General features: G+C 32.7%; 1 protein-coding gene across 2 annotated transcripts in view; it reads left to right on the plus strand.

Annotated features, from left to right (window-relative positions):
* The window catches only part of LOC129219310 (succinate--CoA ligase [ADP/GDP-forming] subunit alpha, mitochondrial-like), a gene marked incomplete at its 5' end in the record, with an annotated part of 324980 nt that overhangs the window by 21703 nt on the left and 279713 nt on the right, over window positions 1–23564 (plus strand). For both annotated transcript variants that reach the window (XM_054853659.1, XM_054853660.1), the window contains 1 exon segment: window positions 19791–19907. In XM_054853659.1, the coding sequence (XP_054709634.1) occupies window positions 19791–19907 (117 nt within the window).

Raw genomic sequence — 23564 nt, forward strand, 5'->3', positions numbered from 1 at the left:
CTGTGTAATCACGACCTTAAGTTCAATGTTTAAGCTTTGCATTAAAAATCTGAAAACAGTTTTTATCTTCTGAATAAAATTCAATATTGTGGTTTTTTAGTTCGTTTTTTTTAAATTTTATTTTCTGGTTCTTATTATTTGCAGTTTTCTCAGTAAATTGACTTGATGCAGCATAAGTTGTCCACCTTGTTCCAATATTTCTGCACAACATACTGAAGTAAGATTTACTTAGATTACTGAATTTTCATTTTTGGCGCTGCAAACAATGACAAGTATTTCTTGTAAAATTTAAATTAAAAAAAAATGTTTTGTTTTGAGAAATGTACTCTGTTAGTGTAAATTTTTTTCCAAGTCAACGTATTTGCATGTATGTTGCGTAGCGTATAGGTTGCTATTATTTGATTTTAAATTCTGGTTTGTATTTTTACATTTTTTTTAACCCCAAATGGACTTTGATCCCTACTGAACTTAGGTTATCTGACTTACTCTGATTATTCTGAACAAAATCATCTTCACATAAGTTATTTTAAAATTTCTTATTTATGCCGCTTTTACAATAACTAAGCTATTTTTCATGCAAATTTAATTTTGATTTAATAATTTTTTTTCCATAAATGTATCTTATTTGACGTTTGATACTTGTTTTGCTAAAACTAATTTTCCCTTAACTGAATTTATAAAAATCTTAAAATTTGTAGTAAGTGTTACTTTCTAACACCTGAATTGAAATATTTTTCTTAACGTTACATCTTGGTTAAATTATATGTGTTAATGTGCTGTTTATGTATATATATATATATATATATATATATATATATATATAATATGAATTTAATTCTGGTTTGGTGTTATTTGCAGTGTTTTCAGGCTATTTATTCCGTGCTCACGCTGAATTGTTATGTTCTTTATCAGTGATTAGTTGATTTGCTGTCTGACTGCTGCAAAAGTTTTCCACCTTGTTCCAGTATTTCTATTGAGGTATGTTTTGCTTTGCATTTTCTTTTTCTGCACTACAAACATCAGTAACAAACTGTTCTCATAAAAAATTGAATTTTAAAAGAATGTTTTATGTCATTTTGAGAAATGTACTCGATTAGTGTAGTTTTTTTTCCTAAGTTGACATATTTGCATGTATGTTGCCTATAGGTTGCTATTATTTAATTTTAATTTCTGATTTGTATTTTTACAGTTTTTTTAAACCCCAAACAGACTTTGAGCCCTACTGAAGTTATATAATCTGTCTTACTCTGATGATTATGCACAATACTATGTTCATGTAAGTTATTATTTTAAAATTTCTCATTTATGCCTCTTTACACTAACAAAGCCATTTTTATAGAAATTTAATTTTGTTTTCATAAATATTGTATTTCATGTTTGATACTTGCTTTGCTAAAACTAATATTCCATTTAAGCTCTAATTTGAATTTATAAAGATCTTTCCTAAAACTTAAAGTAAGAGTTACCTTCTAGCACCTGAATTAAAATATTTTTCTTAATGTTACTTCTTGTTTAGATTGTGCGTTTTAATGTTCTGTTATATACATATATTCATATATATATATATAAATTTAATTCTGGTTTGGTGTTATTTGCAGTTTTTTTCGCGGCCTATTTACTCCATGCTCCCACTGAAATGTTATTTATGTTCTTCATCAATGATTGGTTGATTTGCTGTCTGACTGCTGTATAAGTTATCCACCTTGTTCCAGTATTTCTATTGAGGTAAGGTTTGCTTTGAATTTTCTTTTTCTGCGCTACAAACAATGACAAACTTTTCTCATAAAAATTGAATTTTTAAAAGAATATTTTATGTAATTTTGAGAAATGTACTCGATTAGTGTAGTTTTTTTTTTCTTAAGTTGACATATTTGCATGTATGTTGCCTATGGGTTTCTATTATTTAATTCTAATTTTTGGTTGTATTTTTAGTCTTTTTAAACCCCAGTTAGCATTTTAGCCCTGCTGAAGTTATGTTATCTGTCTTACTCGGATGATTCTGCACAACACCTTCTTCACGTAAGTTATTATTTTAAAATGTCTCACTTATACCTCTTTACACTAACAAAGCTATTTTTTTTAAAATTTAATTTTGATTTATAAAAATTTAATTTTGTTTTCATAAATTTATTGTATTTGTTTGATACTTGCTTTGCTAAAACTAATTTTCCATGTAAGCTTAAATTTGAATTTATAGAGAACTTAAAGTAAGAGTTACCTTCTAACACCTGAATTAAAATATTTTTCTTAATGTTACTTGTTTAGATTGTGCGTTTTAATGTACTGTTATATACATATATATATATATATATATATATATATATATATATATATATATATATATATATAAATAAATTTAATTCTGGTTTGGTGTTATTTGCAGTTTTTTTTGCGCCCTATTTACTCCATGCTCCCACTGAAGTGTTATGTTCTTCATCAATGATTATTTGATTTGCTGTTTGACTGCTGTATAAGTTATCCACCTTGTTCCTGTATTTCTATTGAGGTAAGTTTTGCTTTGAATTTTCTTTTTCTACACTGCAAACTTTTCTCATAAAAATTGAATTTTTAAAAGAATGTTTTATATCGTTTTCAGAAATATACTCTATTAGTGTAGTTTTTTTTTCTAAGTTGACATATTTGCATGTATGTTGCATATAGGTTGCTATTTTTTAATTTTAATTTCTGGTTTGTATTTTTGCAGTTTTTTAAAACCCCAAACAGACTTTGAGTCCTGCTGAAGTTATGTTATCTATCTTACTCTGATGATTCTGCACAGCTTCATCATGATGTTAGTTAATTACTCATTTATGCAACTTTACAGTAAAAGCTTTTTTTTTTAATGAAAATTTAATTTTGATTTAATGAAAATTGTTTTATTTGTTTTGATAAATGTAATATTTTTGATGTTTGATACTTGCTTTGCTAAAACTGAAATTCTCCATGTGCGAAATAATTTGAATTAATAAAAATCTTAAAGTAAGTTACCTTCTAACTTTTGAATTGAAATATTTTTTTTTTATTGTTGTTTCTTAGTGTATTGTGTGTTGTATGTGCTTAAAGTTAATTTTCTGATTTGGTGTTTTTTGCAGTTTCTTTTTGCCAATTTACTCTTGACTCCCTCTGAAGTTCATCATCAATGATTGGTTAATTTAAATTGTTAGGTAAGTGCAATTTTAATGTTCTTTATGAAATTTTTCCACACTTGAGTCATTTAATTTTAAAGCCCCCTCCTCCCCAACTCCTCTTTTTTGCTGGGTTTCAATGCTCTTGAAAGACCTTGAAAAGTTAAAAAATTTAGTATAGTGCTTCCATTATGTAGAAATCAAATTCCTTTTGTTCCTAAATTTTTAAAATCATTCCTTTTTTTTTTTTTTGAAATTTTGTTGACATGTATTTGTTTGTATAGGTGTGCACATGAAAAAAATTTCTTCCTGTGTTTGAGATTTTTATCTTTTTGCATCTTGTATATATTTTAATATCTTTGATAGTTGGAACTGATTTTGATGCATGTTATTACAGGTTAAATTAGTTTTATGTTTAATTTCAAAGAATTATAAATGGCCATGCTCTCATTGAATTCATACTTAGCGAAAGATTGCTTCTTGTTTTTGAAGCAAGCTCAAAAACTTTAATAAGTGTACATTAATAAAAAATATTTTTCTCCTTCTAGGAAAATGCCTGCTGGAAGAACCAAGTTTCAATCCATGTGGCTTAGTGCTACAGATGTAAATGATGACCTCCTAAGCACTTGGTGCACTCAGAGGAAAAATGAGTATGAAGCATATTGCACAGTCTGTAATTGTCCCGTGCAAATCTCAAACAGTGGATTTTCACAGCTCATGCAACACGTCAAGGGCAAAAAACACCTGAATGCAGCAAAAAGTAGCAGAGGCCAGATGACTTTGTTTGATTCAAGTTCCTCCGCTAGTGTAAATCCTGATCAAGGGTCAAGCTTGACTTCAGCAGGCAATGCAATTGGTCTGCAGTTAAGCAGCAACCAGTTGGTGGCAAAAGCAGAAGCATTGTGGATCATGAAAGTGGCAGAGTCAAATTTTTCATTTGCTTCCTGCGAAGATCTAGTTCCACTTTTTCAAGTGATGTTTGAAGGTCACCCTGTTGCAAACAAGTTGCAGCTCAGTGACCAAAAAGTTTCTTATATTTTGTCGCATGGTCTTGGACCATATTTCCAAAATGAAATTATCACAGTGCTGAAAAATTCAAAATTTTTTCACTTTGGCATTCGATGAAACCACGACTACTCAAGTAAAAAAACAGCTTGATACATATATCAGGTTCTGGAGTGCCAAATCAGATAGAAATTGCAGTGCGTATTTAAATTCAGTATTTCTAGGTCGCGCAGAGGCTGACAAAATCTGTTCAAGCCTGATAAATGATTTAAACGATATGAAACTGCCATTAAACAAACTATTAATGCTAAGCATGGATGGCCCAAATGTGAATAAGGCAGTAGCCAAACAAGTAAATGAGAAATTGGCACTCCAAAGTTTGCCAGAGCTTATAGACTTTGGCTCATGTTCTTTGCACAAGGTGCATAATTCATTTTCCAAGGTCCTGCCAATTCTTTCGTTAGATGTGGATCAGTTTGCCAATGATCTTTTCGGATTCTTTAAAATGAGCGCAGCTCGACGGGAGGACTTGAAAGAAGTTCAAAAGCTTCTGGAGACGGAACAAAAGTTTTTGCTGAGGCACGTCAATTCCAGGTGGTTAACTTTAGGCCCCGTCATCAATAGAATTGTACTCGTATATTCCTCACTGTGCGAGTACTTTACAAGTTTTTTGCCTCAACAAAAAAACTTTTTTTCTTCTGTGCAGTCAAACAGCAAGTATCAAAGGATTGTAAAACTTTTAAAAAATCCTAAAACACTGGCTCAGCTTCAGTTTTTGGCTGACATTATTCCGACTTTGGAGTCGTACTTGAAGTTGTTCCAAAATGAGGGACCTGTAGTCCATCTTCTCTACAGTAAAATGAGCGAGCTGCTCAGAAACGTCATGCAACGTTTTATTAAGAGCAGTCTAATCAACAACCATGAAGGGCAGCAGCTTCTGGATATTGACATTAGTGTGTTGGATAACTTGAAGCCACTCAAAGAAATTGATGTAGGCATTGCTGCCAGGAAGACTATCATAAAAATTAAAGAATCTGATAGAAAAAATTTGAGATATGAGCTGCGTAGTTTTTTGACTGCATTAACTACGTCATTAAAGCAAAATCTGCCTATCGCAAATGGGTTCCTCAAAGATTTAGAGATATTACACCCCTTGTTGAGGAAAGAGTCCCTGGATAGTACAGTCGTTAGACTGTGTTCAAAGATGCCATCTCTGCAGCTGACAAATAGTCAAATTGACAGCATTGTCAGAGAATGGCAAGTATACCATGTAGACGAAGAAGTTGAATCCATAACGAAATCTTTTTTGTGCCACACTAATGATGAAAATGCTGCTGTAAAATATCAAAGAATTGATTCATATTGGTCGACGGTGTTAAAGCTAGCATCTAGACTTACCGGATCAAAGAAATATCAAAACATGTCATGCCTTGTAAAAGCTTGCCTTTCGTTATCTCATGGCAATGCCGATGTTGAGAGAGGCTTTTCAGCCAAAAATGCAATTGTTTGTCCTGAAAGATCAAGACTGGGTGAGAAAGCTATTATTGGCTTAAGAAATGTTAAAGATTCAATACGCAGGAGTGGAGGGATTTTAAATGTCCCCATTACGTTAAAATTGCTTAACTCTGTCACAAAGGCCCATTCGGCCTATAAAGAAGATAAAGAGAAAGAAGCTCTTCTGCAACAAGAAGAAGCAAAAAGAAAAACAGAATCTGAAAGTGAGCAAAAAAGAAAAAAAATTAGACCAGAAGAAAAAGTAGCAGAAATGAAAGACCAAATCAAAACCTTGAAAGACGAATTAAGTGCTGCTCAAGCTTTGTTGAAAAATGGAAATGAACGTTTACAAAAAGCTATGAAGAGCAAAAATTTCCTAGAAATGAGTATAGCGTCTGGAATGATTGAAACCGGTACAAATAAAGTCAATATACTTGGCGAACAGCTTGCCAAAGCTGAGGAAACTTCAAAATAGTTTTATTTTTTGTATCTTCAGCATTAGTAACACTTCCTTTTTAAATCTTGTGTTTCATTTTTATGCTGTATGATGTATTTACTACTTTTTTGCTGAAAATTAATAATTTTCACTTAAACTGTCAAATTTGCAGTCATTTATGACACCTTTTTTTCTTTATCATTATGTTGTCATAATCACATGTCATGTTGCATTACGTGTCATAGAAGTCAAAGTATTCTCCATAAGTTAATTCTTTAAATGATAAAATGATAATGTCTCATACATATATTGTGAGTCAAAATTGTGTTCAAGAAATGTTCTCTTTCAAAATATATATATGATTTTGCAATTCTTAATTTGAAAACATCAGAAGTTCTATTGTCCAAGTGTAAAAATATATTTTGCAATCACTTTATAATATAGAAATTGAAATATTCTCCATAAGATAATTCTTTAAATGATGTATAATGTCTCATATATATATTTAGTCAAAAATGTGTTCAACAAATATTCTTTCTAAAATACATATATAATTTTCATGTTGTGACGTATGGGTCGGACACAAACTTGCATTTTATAATATATCAGTTGTTTTGCATCCTGTCGGTGTTTCGATAGTTGAAACCTGTTTTAACATATGCTAACTTAATCATATTTCCCATAGTTGTTCACTGTGTTGCTTGTTTTCAGGATTTTTAGGAGGTCTTAGACAGTTTTTGTTTAACCTCTTATTTGCTGTTTTTGAAGTAAAATATTTTCATATAATGGTATTTTAATATGATTGGTGTCTGCTGATGTTCATACAAGAGCAGTTCTTAATTTGAAAACATCAGAAGTTGTAGGAATAATTCTATTGTCCAAGTGTAAAAATATATCTTGCTATCACTTTATAATATAGAAATTGAAATATTCTCCATAAGTTAATTCTTTAAATGATATACATGTCTCATATATATATTTAGTCAAAAATGTGTTCAACAAATATTCTTTCTAAAATATGTATATACAATTTCCATGTTATGACGTATGGACTGGACATATACTTGCGTTTTATAATATATCAGTTGTTTTGCATCCTGTCAGTGTTTCGATAATTTTGATAGTTGAAATCTGTTTTAACATTGATACGTGAACTTAATCATGTTCATGTTGTTTCCTATAGTTGTTCATTATGTTGCTTGTTTTGAGGATTTTTAGGAGTTCTTAGACAGTTTTTTTTAACCTCTCGTTTGTTGTTTTTGAATTAAAATATTTTCATAAGATTAATATCATTTAATAAGATTGGTGTCTGCTGATGTTCATACCATCATGTATCGGAGCTCCTCGCCAAATTCCTAACCCCTCTCAGGAAACAATCCTGGGTGTGCCCTTGGTTTCAGATAATGGGAACAGAGTTCTTTTGGATCCTCTTAGTGTTTTTTAAGTTATTGATTGTACTACTTATTTTAAGGATTCGCCGTGAAATATATTCATAAAAAGTATTTTAAGATGTTTATGATGTCAGCTGATGTTCATACTGGAGTAAATGTTTATTTTTAATCGAACAAAAATTGTCGAAATAATCTAGACAAGTATGTAGTTTTGTGCAAATATGTTGAACAATACAGGTCTGATTGAAAAAATAGCGGGTCATTTTGTGATCTCCTTCCTATGTCTTGGTAATTAAGATTGGACAGTATAATATATGCAAACTAGGTTCTTTTGCATGCTGTAAATGTTCATTGTTTTGACATTGCATAATATTTGAGCATATGCATCCTGGTATTTTTATTGATTTTATTTTTGAATACTTACTCCAAAAATAGATATCCAGATGGATATTGGGGTTACCAGAGATCTCATTGAAGAAAAACTTCTTTGCCAGATATTTATGGTGTGCTGTTGTGTTAATTCTGAAATACATTTTTTTGGGAATTTTAGAAGAAAAATAGGATCTTTTATTTCATAACATTTTGAGAAATTGTTTCAGATGATGCAAACTGAGTTCTTTTGCATGCTGTAAATGTGTTCACTGTTTTGTCTGTTGGAAAATATTTTAACACATCTAACTTATTCTTCTTGTTTTCTGTAGGATTAAGTTAGTTTGTGCGACTCATTTTGAGGATTATAAGGAATTCATATTTCAGATGTTTGTGATTTCCGCTGATGTTTGTTTAGACCAAAGTAAATTTTTTTTGAAAGGCAAGAAGTAGTAGCGATAATCCAGAATTCTATTTTCTAAGATCATTCAAAAGCGAGCAAAAAATTAAATGAAAATAGTCCTTCAAAGCATGTAAACTGAAGGTGGATGAATTTCAACACTTAAATCAAAATATATAAATGTTTGGCAATAAAAGATTACAGGGAATAGGAAATTCCACCTTGTCCTTGACTTTTGGTTTGATTAAATGTTTTATTTGGATTGGAAATAAAATTTGACATTTGTCAATATAAGTTGATTTAATTTTTAACAGAATCCAATTCTTTCCTAAAACTAATTGAGCACAAGAAAAATATGGTGTCATTCTTATTGTTTTATAGTCTAGTTTTCAGTTAGCAAACTCAGTCAGGAGTATTGCAAAAACAGACCAGAAAATATTGTTCAATTTTTTTTTCCTTATTATTTTTTTCGGTTTCGTGGGAGTTCTATTAAACTAGGTTTAATTTTATTTGTAAGAGAGTATCATCTTTTTCACCACATAAAAAAATATCCATTAATGCATAGAATATTCATGAGCAAGTTCCCCCAAGTTTTCTGTAATCGGACGACTCCATGATTTTTCCTCAGTTTTTGCAGTTTACCTTAAAGTTTTTTTCGTAAGCTTTCGCATGCCAATTTTTTGAAAATTGTGAGTGGGGATCCTTTATAGTCATACAAAATGCAATGCAAATATTTAATTGTACAAAATACTGTAACTTCATTGTACTATGTGTTATGCTTGTGAAAAGTATTAAAATATCTGACTTGATTATGTGCAAGTCCTTAATTTGGATTCAAATTAACCGATTTGTTAATAAAAACATTAGAAAGTAGATTGAGAGTCTCTCTGTTGAAATTTCATTGCACATTCTAAGTATTGTTACTGTTTTGGCTGTTTTCAAAAGAATCCATTTGGGGTTTTTTGAATTATTTTGAACTAGTGAAACTAAAAAGAATGTTCTTAGCAACTTATGTTTGCAGATTAATTATGCAGAGTCAAGAATTGGATTAGTGATAGAATTACTTTAAGAAAGATTTGTGTACACCTACAAAAAAATTTTGTCTCATTAATAAATATTATTTTTAAAGGAGTACACCTTAAATGCAGTTTAGTGCAATTTACAGTTTTACGCTCTTTTTTTTTCATACTCTTGATTTTGTGTGGATTTTTGAACTTGTTTATTTATATATTCCACTTATGTCTGGTAGTAGTCTTATTACATGATTTCAACCGAATAGTAGTACAGTAAAACCTGTATAAGTTGACCACTTGCGGTGCAGTACTTTAGTGGTCAACTTACAAAGGGTTTGTTATATAATTCTCAGCCAAATTTGGTGTATATTGGAGGTCAACATAAACAGGTAAACAACTTACAAGGGTGGTCAACTTTACAGGTTTTACGCATATTGCGTATGCGTAAAACATGTAATTACGTTTTAATGCCATACTTGCCAGCCTTGTTATAAAAATTCCTATATTTCCTTTTTCCCCCCAAAAAACATTCCTATATTATTTCGTAAGATTCCTATATTTCTTTGAAAAAATTCCTATAATTTTCATCGACTTCCTATATTTTTTTCAGAAAATTCCTATATTTTGTTGGATGGGAAGGTATGATTGGAACTAACTCTTGCCCAAACAACGTAATACATTTAGCAGAGTGAAATTGGAGTTCGTGAATCAGTATAATTGAAGACGAATAGCTCATTAAACATCAATTAATTTATTAAAAGATAAAAAAACAAAGTATATGGCTTTGACAAAAAGTAAATAAGGATAAGTATATCATTATTGCAAATACCCCGTTGACCTAGACTAATAAGTATTATCAATTGACCCGACTATCGTTCATGAGGAACGAAGTCTTCAATGGACAAACGTCATACTACTTCAATTAAACAAAAAAAAAGGCTAACAGCCTAAGCTTGCTGAACAGACAGCAAGTTGGCTTGCTTGACATGAGCCAACGCGTCTAGGCTGTGCAAGAAGTGAGAGAGCGATCAACTGATAACAGCTTTGCTTATATTCAGAATCTCATTAGCATATCTTCACTTCAATGCTACCTGATCGTGATCTTCAGTGGTCAAGCCCGAAGCGTGTGCACGTGACGTCACATGTTCAAGAAGAATCGACGTTAAATTAGTCACGTCATGGGCAACGCCCACTACACGTGCCGTTCTCTATTCCAAGACTAGTTACGTCACGGATTCTAGCGTTCGTTAAGGAACAATGATATGAAAACTGCAAATATGTAAAATGTTATCTAACATACAAAATGATAATAAACCTTCACTTAGATTGACATACTATGTCTATCAAGGCCTCCCCATTATCATTTTGATAATCTAAAAAAATTTAAACTGTATAATTAAACAATCTTTAAAAATTTAGCCATATCCTTTTACAAAACACAATAACAATGTTAATAGAACAACAACAATTATTAGAACACTTATTTCAACATTAACAAAAGGAATTCCGGAGATCCGTAACATCCGAGAAACACAACATCAGAAAACAGTTCATGTTCGAGGATGGTTCATCTTGTTAAATCAATTTAAATTTCTTCTCAATTGAAAGTTCCTTGTACACATTTGTCTGAAAAACATGAAAAAAAAAAATACACAAGTAACTGTTCAAATCAGCATACGTAATACGTTGTAAAAAAAACTCTAGGATTTCTAATATTGATCAATGATAAAATTGAATTTTTGAAAAAAAATTGATATACTATGTTTGAGTTCTATTTTAAACTTCTCATAAGGCATTCTGCATCGCTAAGAGAAACTCAAGTTTTTTTTTTCCAATTTATCATAAACTTTTGGTCCTTTAAAAATTTGACCCTTAAAGTTGTGACCATTTAAAATTCCAGTTTTAATGTTTTTATACTTGTTAGGTAAAAAAAATTAAATATTTCGAAAAAGTAATTTTAACAATTTTACAATTTTTCCCGTTCAAAAAAATTAATTAACCCTAATCCTATTCACTTCATCAATTACCACACTGAAAAACGATCTAGTGGCTTTTACTTGACTTTTAACGAAGATAACAATCAATCAAATTGTTCACCTTGTAAGAGATTTAACATGAAAAATATCTGATGTAAGTGCAAATACGAATACTCAAGAGTTACAAAAAACATTTTCAAAATTTGGAAAAAAATTTCTTAAAAACAATGTTATTTTTGTTCACAATAAATATTTTCAATAAATGTTTGCAATTCAAAACGGGTTTGAGATTTCGTGAAAATATCTGCCAAATTTTCCTTACTTCGAATATATTTAATGTCAAAAACATTTTTCCAAACTAGATCTCTAATAAAAAATATTTTCACATCTATGTGTTTGCTTCTATGGTTTTCAATAGGTGAATTTACAAAATCAATTGATGCTTGATTGTCAACAAAAAGAATAGATTTAAATTTAGATCTTTTGATTACTTTATTTTCGATGCATTCATCTAATACCCTATCAAACCACATCAATTCCTTAGCGGATTCTGTCATTGCAACAAATTCAGCCTCCATAGTGGATAAGCTTACACTTTTCTGTTTAAATGTACGCCATTCAATCGGCGATTTGTCTAGAAAAACAATTTGTCCGCCTAAGGATGTGCGATCGTCTCGATTTGACGCGAAGTCAGAATCCGAGAAAGTAATCAATTGAATTTTGCTGCATTGTAACTTTAGTTTTAAATCTCTCGTTTTCCAAACATATCCGAGTAATTTGACAAGGCCATTCCAATGAATTATACCAGGATTTGATTGGAATTGACTAAAAATATTTACTGCATATGCGATGTCTGGACGAGTTCTGTTTGCTACAAATGCTAAGCAACCTACTAAATTTCTATACGGATATTTTGTCATTTCTTTTACTTCATCATCAGTTTTAGGACAATCAGCATTTGAATAAATGACTCCTTTGCTAATGGGTAAAGATGCTACAGGAATGTTAAAATTTTCGAAACTTTCATAAATTTCCTGAATATATTCTAATTGACTTAAACACAAATCATTTTCTTCGTTTAAGAAATCTACCCCTAGCAATTTGCGTGTTTTTCCTAATACTTTTAGATCGAAGTATTCATTCAACATGTTGATTGCGCTATTTATATAACATTCATTTTTACCAAATAAAACAATGTCGTCGACATAAAGAAGTAAAATTACATATTCATTGAAATAAACACAATTACAACTTGAAAATTTAGAAAAACCAATTTTACACAAAACTTTTTCCATTTCATAATACCATAAACGGCCACTTTGATGTAAGCCATATATAGCCCTTTTGAGTTTACAGTATAAATGTTCTTTACCTTTAATTTCAAAACCTGGAGGTTGTGTCATAAATATGGTTTCCTCTAAAGGTGCATACAAATACGCGCATTTAATATCACATTGAACATGCATCCATTTTTCACATACTACCAATAGTGCGAAAAAAAATCTAATTATGCCGAATTGGACCACCGGAGAGTAGGTCTCCCAAAAATTTAGGCCCCTGATCTGAGTATGACCTTGAGCACATAATCTACTTTTGAAACGTACTACCTGGCCTTCCTCATTTTTCTTTACCGAATAAACCCATCTCGATCCTATTGGTACCGTATTTTCAGGCAATTCAGACAATTTCCACACCTCGCGATTTAACATCACGTCATATTCCTCTTTCATTGATGCATTCCATTGATCCCATTCTTTTGATTTTAATGCCTGTTTGTAAGTACTCGGAACTTTAATATCCTCCGCTAGTCATGAAGAATTCAAATCTACCTTTGGTCTATTAGCGGAAATTTCACCTTCAAATAGGTCCTTACCTACGAAACTAAACATATTTGGATCATACGCGATATTATGTTTATTGCAATATTTGTGAACATCATGCATGGATCTTAATCTGGTATTTTTCCCTTTTTCAAAAAAATAAATATCATTCCTAGAACTATCCGTCCTGGGTCTAACTTTTCTAACCCAAGTTACACTTTTTAAAGGTTTACTTTTCCCGTCAACTTCGCTTTCTGATTCTGATTGTAATTCGCTTTGACTAGTTTCCCCCTCCTCACTGAAAACAGATTCTTCTGCCGTCTCGTCAAGGTCAGAACTTTCGACTTGAGTGAGAGGCCAATTTGGGGTGACTTTTTCTTTCTCTTTTACGTTCGCGAATTCATCTTTGTAGAAAGTGTTTTCTTTGAAGGACACGTCTATGGATTCTATAATTTTATTGAGTTCAGGAACAAAAATACGATATCCTTTTCGTTTAAAAGCATAACCGACCAACACTCCTTTTTGAGCTTTTGCATCGAGTTTATTTCTTAAATTCTTTTGTATAGCTACGAATACAACTGTGCCAAATGCTCTTAAATGACGAGCCGAAGGTTTTCTGCCTCCGTACAGTTCAAAAGGTGTCTTTTTCTGGTTTTTGTGGCAGACGCGATTCCACGTGTAGACAAAATATAACATGGCTTCAGGCCAGAAATTTTGTGGTAATCCGCTTTCTTGAAGTATTACGCGAGTTGCGTTAGCTACCACCCTGTTAAAGACTTCCGCTACTCCATTTTGCATCGGAGTAAATGGTACAGTTAATTCGTGCTTTATGCCCTTTTCTTTACAAAAATCATCAAACTCATTGTTTACAAACTCAGACCCATTATCTGTTCTTACAAATTTTACATTTTTACCAATAAAGTTTTCTGCTCTTAAAATATGGTACTTCAAAATTTCAGGAACTAGGCTTTTATTACAAATTGGATAAAGTGAACATCTCCGAGAAAAATCATCGATTATGGATAAATAATATCTTTCTCCATTCCTTCCCTTGACACTATATGGTCCCCAAACGTCAGCGTGAAGGAGTTCAATCGGTCGTTTCGACCGAATATTATCTATAGACTTAAAACTAACGCGTTTGAACTTTCCGATTTTACAATTGTCACAATTTAGTTTTATACTTTTAAATTTGGGTAAACCATTAACGGATTTTAAATCACCGGTTTGTCTGATAGAATCTACGTTCACATGAGCAAATCGCTTATGCCAAGTTTCCAAATCTACTGAATTATTTTCAGGAATGGGATTCTTATCTACATGATTATTCTCAGAGATTTCACTATCCACAGTTTCAACAATATACATGCCATTTTCAAGTTTTGCTTTAAAAATTGGACCCTTTTGGCTAGATACCTCCACGAAACCTCCTCCCCCTACAAATTTTGCACCTCCCTGGTCAAATTTAGTACCAGATAAAATATTACGACGTAATTGGGGAGAGTACAATACATTTTGTAAAATTACAGTTTTTTCACCAAAATTAACTTTAACATCTCCTTTTCCGACAATTGGAAAGGTTTTCTCCTTTACTGCTACCGCCATACGAACATCCCGAACTTTCTCAAAATTCACGAACCAGTCCTTTCTAAAGGAAAAATGATGAGAGGCGGCTGTATCAAAGGTAAATAGGTTCCTAGATCGCCCTGTGCCTGAATGACTTAAATTAGCTTCAGAGACAAAATATAATTCGTACTCACGTCTGTCGTTGGAAAATGACCGTCTCCGTCCTTTGGAATTCCATCGGCGACCTCGACTTCGGTTTCTACTTCGGTTCCATCGATTGGGTCTGTCACTCCTCTGCTGGGGTGAGACTTCTCGGGGATAACCTCGTTGAGTCGTTTGGTGGTTCCGTGGTGGATGACACTTTTTCCGGGTTGGGCATACACGCTTAATGTGGCCCTGTTCGCCACACGAGTGGCAGATAATCTTTGTCATATAAGCATAGGAATTGGCTTCTTTGTCCATATTAAGGTTCTGGCGACCCTCATCTACTATCAGATCAATGACAACCTTATTGAATCTAAACTCAGGTGCAGGACGTGTGAGAATGTTCTGGACAATATTGTCATATGATCTAGGTAAATTTTGGAGAAGGTGAAACGTCAGGTAATCCTCGGGAAACTCTGGATAAGCTAATTTTATGTTATCAAAAATTCGTTGAAGGCGAGCGGCGAATAAATTTAATTTTTCGCCCTTTTCAAGATGGCACTGATTTAATTGATTAAAATTTTGCATTTGAACGCATCGATTATTAGGGAAGAAATGATCCTTTAATTTCTTCCATGACTCCGCAGGATCTTCTATATTTTCAATGATTTTCTTTAAACTTTGGTTGATATTTAAAAAAATTATTGACAGCGCGGCTCTTCTTCGTATTTCGTAATCGCGAACATCTTTAGCGGTGATTTCGGCTTCCTTGCTGATAACGGGTACTTTTTCCGATCCATCTACAATGGACCACGCATTCCTGTCCATAAGAAGGAATTTGGCATTTATTGCCCATTCCGTGTAATTTTCATTCGTAAGTGGCTCTATGGTAACCCCAGAAGTAGCCATTATAATTCTTTACTTTTAAATTCGCATGCGCGATAAAAAGAGTCTTGGATGAAAAAAATCCTACAGTTCCATTAGGTAGAAAAAGAGTTCACTTCCAAAAAATTGCCGTTTTCAAATATCAACTAGTGTCGCTTTTCCACAAGCGTCCGAGATCTCTTTGAAATTTCGTAATTTGACTGAAGAACATCGGTAAAGGAAACGACTAACACCATTTTCTTACACATCGCTTGTTACGGCCTCCCCGAATAAAACTTTCTTGCACAGCGGTATTTGCTCGAAAAAAAAAAAAAAATTTTATTCTCAAAAAAATTTACAACTGATTCACTTTCAAAGAACTCTACAGGGGAAAGGCAATCTGGGCCCATAACCCCTTGTTGGATGGGAAGGTATGATTGGAACTAACTCTTGCCCAAACAACGTAATACATTTAGCAGAGTGAAATTGGAGTTCGTGAATCAGTATAATTGAAGACGAATAGCTCATTAAACATCAATTAATTTATTAAAAGATAAAAAAACAAAGTATATGGCTTTGACAAAAAGTAAATAAGGATAAGTATATCATTATTGCAAATACCCCGTTGACCTAGACTAATAAGTATTATCAATTGACCCGACTATCGTTCATGAGGAACGAAGTCTTCAATGGACAAACGTCATACTACTTCAATTAAACAAAAAAAAAGGCTAACAGCCTAAGCTTGCTGAACAGACAGCAAGTTGGCTTGCTTGACATGAGCCAACGCGTCTAGGCTGTGCAAGAAGTGAGAGAGCGATCAACTGATAACAGCTTTGCTTATATTCAGAATCTCATTAGCATATCTTCACTTCAATGCTACCTGATCGTGATCTTCAGTGGTCAAGCCCGAAGCGTGTGCACGTGACGTCACATGTTCAAGAAGAATCGACGTTAAATTAGTCACGTCATGGGCAACGCCCACTACACGTGCCGTTCTCTATTCCAAGACTAGTTACGTCACAAATTCTAGCGTTCGTTAAGGAACAATGATATGAAAACTGCAAATATGTAAAATGTTATCTAACATACAAAATGATAATAAACCTTCACTTAGATTGACATACTATGTCTATCATATTTTCCTATATTTTTGTAGGCAAATGTCACTTCTATCCCTGAACGTGGCATTCAGGTAATTCCGTACATCAATGCTGAAGTGTGCTGGCGCCCCATCGTGCTGAAACCACATGCGATTACGAATGGCGATCGGAACATCATGCAGCAGTTGTGGTAACACTTCTTGCAGAAAAATGAGATAGCTTCCGCCACTGAGTCGCGTGGGTAGTAAGTATGGGCCAATCAAAAAGTCGTTCACAATACCAGCCCACACATTAATACTGAAACGTTGTTGAAACGCATGTGGATTATCGGGTTGCCCACACATGGGAATTGTGCGCATTAAAGACACCCTCGCGTGAAAATTCGCTTCATCTGTAAATAGCACATGACCTACGAAATCCGGCTGCAACGCACGTTGCTGCAACACCCACTGGCAGAAGTTCAGGCGAAGAGGATAATCTGCCGGATTCAATGCTTGTACTTTCTGAAAATGGAAGGGGTGTAAGCGATTTTCCTTTAACACTCTGCATACAGTCTGATGACTCACACCTACGTCATGTGCAACAGTTCTTGTGCTTGACTCGGGTCTATCAGCCACAATGTTCAAGATGCTTTCTTCCAGCCTTGGAGTGCGTACAGCTCTTAATCGACCAGCGTCATGTCTGTTGACGTCGAATGCACCTGTTTCACAAAGTTGACGATGTAACCGTTGAAAAATTCTATGATCCGGCATTCGTCGATTAGGATACTCCGCGCGATACATTCGTAAAGCAGCTCTGGCGTTACCATTTGCATGGCCGTACATGTAATGCATGTCTGCTTTTTCTGCATACGTAAATTCACCCATCGTCTACGGCAGCACAATTGTGAATGGCGCTTTTCCCTACTGCGATGCATCATGTTCAACGGCGGCTAGAGATCTACTGCCCTCTACCGGCAGTGATACCGACCGATCACTCCATTTCTCTTTCCTTTTATTTCCCCTGTTTACGCCTTACCGCATCACTTGCGACTATACATTCCTATACAATAAATCCTTGTTACAATGTCCTGTACCTACCATTAAAGTTTGTACCATGAATTCGGGACCACCCTGTATATGTTTTAAAACAAATCAATTTTTTTTTTTTGAGTTTCAAAGTTGTTTCTTACAAACGTAATCTAAAAATATTTTTCCTATAAATATTAAAATAATTTGAAATTGAGTTACTCTGTGTGCAGAAGTAAACATTTTAATTATTTTTAGTAGTTAAAATGCTATTCTCATTCATTAAAACGTCAGTTCTTGATTAGAGAATACCTCCATATGACTATATGTCAAAAGGTTTCAGTTTGGTTCACAAAAATATATCTATTTACCTAAGTATAATTACATGACTTCTATATTTTCACTGCTACTTGTTGTTCTTGCAGCAATTATTATACTGCTTGAAAACTTAGTTCAAAATTAATTCAATGTTTACTTTTTAGTTTTATCATGATTTGATTTATGTCTTTAAAAGTGATTTTGATAATTTCTTAGAATTCTTATGCTAAGTGGTGATTGGAAGTCAAATATTTTTTTTTTGTTACCCAAAATATTTCCATGTAGATAATTTAATATACTGTTTCATTGTTTTTTTCCCCCAATAAAGTTCACTTAATAAGTTTTTCTAAAATTATTTTACAAAAAAAAAAAAAAAAAAAAAAAAAAAAAAAAAAAAAAAAAGCTTAAATTGCTTTAAATACTGCATTTTATATAAATATACAATGGTTTTTCAAGTAGCGGGCAAAGAGAGGGAACCATTATCATTGGTAACATAAATCAAGGAAATTTGGTGAACTTAATTATTGAAAAGTCGGGGAATTTGTTTTCACAGTCCCTGTTACCACTTTGTATTTAGTTTTTTTCCCCTTCTTTAGTTTTTCATAATGGTGGTTGAATTCTGACAGAAATTATTCAAATAGTAGAGTTAATATGATATGATAAAATCTATGAGATATTTAAACTTTTCATTTTTATCCTGCATGGCAGCATGATTTAAAGTTAGAAAAAACTTACTTTTCCATTAAATTTGAAGCATTATAAAATTTTAGCAACTCTTTTTTTATTTTTCAAAAATAAAGTAATGTTTTGTACAAATTTCTAAAATTTTCATTGCTATAAATAGATTTTCAATAGAATTTTTGTCCCATACCATACCTTTTTGAATGCTGTGGTCTGGAGTTTGTGTGTGTGTGGGGGGGGGGGGAGGTTTTTAAGCTGTGGAAATCTTACTGTGAAATAGTGGAAAGTCTGAAAGTCCACGTGGACACTTAGATTTTATATTAAATGTTAAGTCCTGAAAAATATTTTGTACATGTTTACCAGTATCACTGTAAAAAGTATATCTCAAGTTCTTCAAGAAATGTTTAATTTTATGGTTTCCTCACTCTACTTGCATATACTTTTGAGTAAATAATATTTACTTGTATTTATTTTGGATTTCAAATGAAGTGATAGAATTAAAACTCCCAATTATCAACAGTTGGATTATTCACATTTTGGTCGCATTTTTTAAAAACTCATTAAATGTTTTTTAAATTTACGATTGTGTTATTGTTTGTTTTAAACTTTTATATATATATTTTTTATATTCAATGTTAGTAGATGCAATATAGCAATGTTTTTAGCTATAATTTAAAAGTATGTGTGATTGTTCTTCATATTTTTTAGCTATTGTATACAGTAGTATCATTTTTTACCTATTATTCAGATTATCTCCCCGGTTTTTTGCTCCACCCTATTCTGCTGATACTCCAGAGTTTACTGTATCTATATTTCTTATTTACATTATTAACTTTATTTCTTAAAGTTCAGAATAAACTTTTGACAATCAAAAAAAACCTAGAAAAGTCGAAATTTTTTTGTCTAAAAAGGAGGAACCCTTCATTAAGAACATTAATTCAAAAAAGCCAACACATTCAAGTGGGTTTTTACTCTTGATATCATTCTTTAAATAATCATTATAATTTTTTTAAAAAAATTTTATATGACAGAGCTTTTATTTTAATTTGTAGTATTTTTTTTTCCTTTTATGTTTTAGGGAACTTTTCATAGTAAGCAAGCTTTGGAATATGGAAGTAGAATAGTCGGGGGTGTTTCTCCTGGAAAAGGTGGCTCAACACATTTAGGATTGCCTGTTTTTGATTCTGTGAAAGAGGTAAGTTTAAATATACCTATTGTGTGCATTTATTTGCAGTAAAATAAAAGCTAGTTTCCTAATTATTCTAAGTTTCATTTGTAGTTTTCCTTTCTTTAAGCATGTCTGGATTTTTCTATTACACTATAAATAGTAAATGAAAATGCTTTTTTATTTACTATTTATAGTGTATTTATTTAAACATAAGGCTACTTTAGGTCTACGCTGAGGTGATTTTTTTTTCTGATTTTCTAGATCATTATATTTTTCTAAACCAGTGGTTCCCTATCTTTTTGGGCCCATCACCCTTCTCTAGAGGTTGACTGACACTTATTTGTTCCCATTTCCCTTTCTTCCTTGAAAAAAAACCATAAATTGGTGCTAGTAAACATCAATATGGGCAATTCCACATGATTCACGTTACAATTTGACAAAGTTTTACAAAAGTAAATGGTATATTTATTAAAGAGATACATTACCTGACTTAAAGTTGTATACAGTCATCTAAATGCTGTAAGAACCAAGGATATCATTATTTTTAATTTTGATACAAATGGATGGTATTTAAACCCAAATTTGGCACAGTGACTCTCGTTACGAAAAAAGGAATTCATTTTTGTGGATTACTTAAAACTTAGAATCTCTCCCTTTTCAGAATAATAAAATCTGAAAAATGTATTTCGAAAAACTAGTAGAAAAATTTAAGAGACACTCAAAGGATGTCATGCACTTCGTCTTTAGTTGCTTGGATTAATATTTTGTAGGAGGAAAGTCTTAGGCCCAAACTACTTTGGTGGAGGGGATCTGTGGTAAAATTCTGCCACCCTGTTTTTACTTTCAGCCCCTGACACATATCACAATATAATTACTGTTTAATCAATAGTTTTCATTGTTTGAAAAGCAGTGAGAATATTAATATCCATTTTTTTTTGCCTTAGTTTTAAAGTTATTTATTTCTGAAAAATATCGTTATTTAAAAATTTTAAGTAATAGTATTGACTTGTTAACTTCATACTGTAATGTTTTTCTCTATAAAAAAAACAAAATAAAAAATAAAAAAACATTGATCTCGACAAATATAATTGTCATTCAGAATAGCTCTTGACAAGTATTGCTGTGTTAAAATATATTGGAGAAATCAGCATAGTTTTACCATTTTATCAAAATCAGTTCCATCCCTGTTAACGCTGTTTATTGCTTTGCAGTGGTTCATTGCTGTTCAGTAGACATAATGCATTTTCACATTCTCATTTGAAAGACAACTTGTATTGCCTTCTTTTGTGCAGTTGTTTCTAAGCTGAGGATTCAAACTGGCAGATTCATAACTTATTCTTTTTCTTCCCTTTTTGAAGAAAAATGAGTTGTGCGGCCTTTAATTCCTTGCATCTTTTTTCTATATTCTTTTGAGATTATCCACAAGCCTCCCTTTTATTTTTGTTAAAGTCCTTCATGAGAAATGTGACCTAAAAAACTATTTTTGTGATAAATAAATGTCTTGTAGTATATAAAAAGTAATTGCATCTGAAAGTTTTGCGAAAAACCTTTAAAAGGCTCCTTGAAAGCAGAATACTACTAAATTAGCAACATACACAGTCCAGTCACATTAATGTGACCACCACATACTTTCCACGTCAGAGTTAAATAACCAATCACAGAAGGCAGGTGGCAGCACAGTGCAGTTGAGTGTATATAAAGGGTGTGTGAGGGCTTCGGAAAACATTTCAATCATTGGCGCAATGCAGAAACGAAGCGATTTATCCGACATCCCAAAGGGCATGATCATTGGCTTTCGGGCCAAGGGTGGAAGCATTTCCGAAACGGCTGAGTTTGTGAGCTGTTTGCATGCCGCCGTGGTAAAAGAGTACTGTGCATGGCAAAATGGGACTGTCCAAAATCAGCGACGTGACAAATGTGGTGCACCACGGGCCATAGATGACAGAGGCGAACGACGGTTGCGGAGATGCGTTCGGGCAGATAGACGGGCTGCTGTTGAGCAACTGATCACCAAAATGAACCAAGGGGCTACCAAAAGTGTCTCCCAAACTACTATTCAGCAAACATTGCTGCGTCTGGGCCTCCGAAGCAGACGCCTGGTTCGTGCACCTATGCTGACTGCTGTTCATCAATGACGAAGGCTAGAATTTGCACCCCAGTACAGCAGCTGGACGTCCACTGAGTGGCAATAGGTAGAGTTTTTAGATGAATCACGTTTTATGCTCCATCAGACAGATGGACGTTGGGGTATAAGGTGTGAAACCTCTGAAAGGAACCACCCTGCAACCATTGCCGGAACGGTCCAAGCTGGAGGCGGGAGCATTATGGTCTGGGGAATGTTGTCCTGGCATTCTCTGGGTTCACTGATCATTGTGGAAGGCACGATGGATCAATACAAGTACGCATCTGTCCTTGTGGACCATGTCTACCCCTACATGCACATTGTTTTTCCTCAAGATGATGGCATCTTCCAAAAGGACAATGCGAGGTGCCATACAGCCAAGGTTGGTAAAAAAAACGATTTTTTTCAAAAAAAACCAAAAAACACCATTTTTTTTTGGTTTAAACCAGGTTTTTTTGGTTTAAATCGGGGTTTTTTTGGTTTAAATACTGTTTGCGAGAAAAACAATTAATTTTCGGAAGGTAATTAAGGTTCCATGTAATTAACAGTTATTCAATAGTCACATTATACCTAATTTCTTGATTAATTAAATAGATGGAACAAAATCTTGTAACTAAATTAAATAATTAAAATAGCTTTCTCCGGGGAAATATTGATTGAAATGTTTGACTTGATTAACATATTAGTATGCATGTATATATAGACTCTTTATGATACGAAATACTTCAAGAAATGGTTGTGATGCGGGTTAAGATAAAATATAATGAAGATTCAAGAAAAAAACTTTATAAAACCAACATAATATGAATAATTATCGAATAAAGGTAAAAGTTATATTTTTAAGCATAATCTTTTCAAAAGAACAATTTTCACATTTTTTCTTTCTGATCTTACATAATGCTGATTTTTATATACACAATGTCGCAAATATTGAAGTAAAGCAAAATGTACAACAGTACATTATTGAACAGTCAAAAAATCGATTACTGTTGTACTGACAAAGTTTTAAAAAAAAGTGCTGCTCTATATTCGACTCCCTTCTTATTTTGGAAAGACTTGGAAAAGATATCGACTATCGCTAAAACAAAGAACCAAATCAAAAATACAAAAATTGGTGTAACATGGCTTAAATTACAGCTTATTTACTGGCATACATGTTGCATCCAGCATTCGAGTTTAAAAAATATTAAATGCAAACTCTTTAGATCAAATAAATGTGTAGCAAATTCTATTTCAAGAATTTTTTTTTGCCAAAAACGTTATATCTTCAGCAACAATGACTGAGTGGTAGAAGAGCTGGGAAAAAGAATTTGAAAAATGCAATGCAACCGTCTGCAACCAGATTAGGTCTTTTTTTCTACCAGAATTAGACATTCTTTTTAAAACAATATGAGCAAGTAACTTTTGTAAACTGCACAGGTTAGCTAAGGCAAAGCAAATACCAAAATCCCAATTCCAATGAACATAAGGGGGGGGGGGGACTAAGAATTATCTGCACCCAATAGTCATAAACCCGAGTAGCATCAACTCATCGGCCGATGATCGGCCGTTCATAGAAATCC

This window comes from Uloborus diversus, chromosome 3 (assembly GCF_026930045.1).
Source record: "Uloborus diversus isolate 005 chromosome 3, Udiv.v.3.1, whole genome shotgun sequence".
Taxonomy (NCBI): domain Eukaryota; kingdom Metazoa; phylum Arthropoda; class Arachnida; order Araneae; family Uloboridae; genus Uloborus; species Uloborus diversus.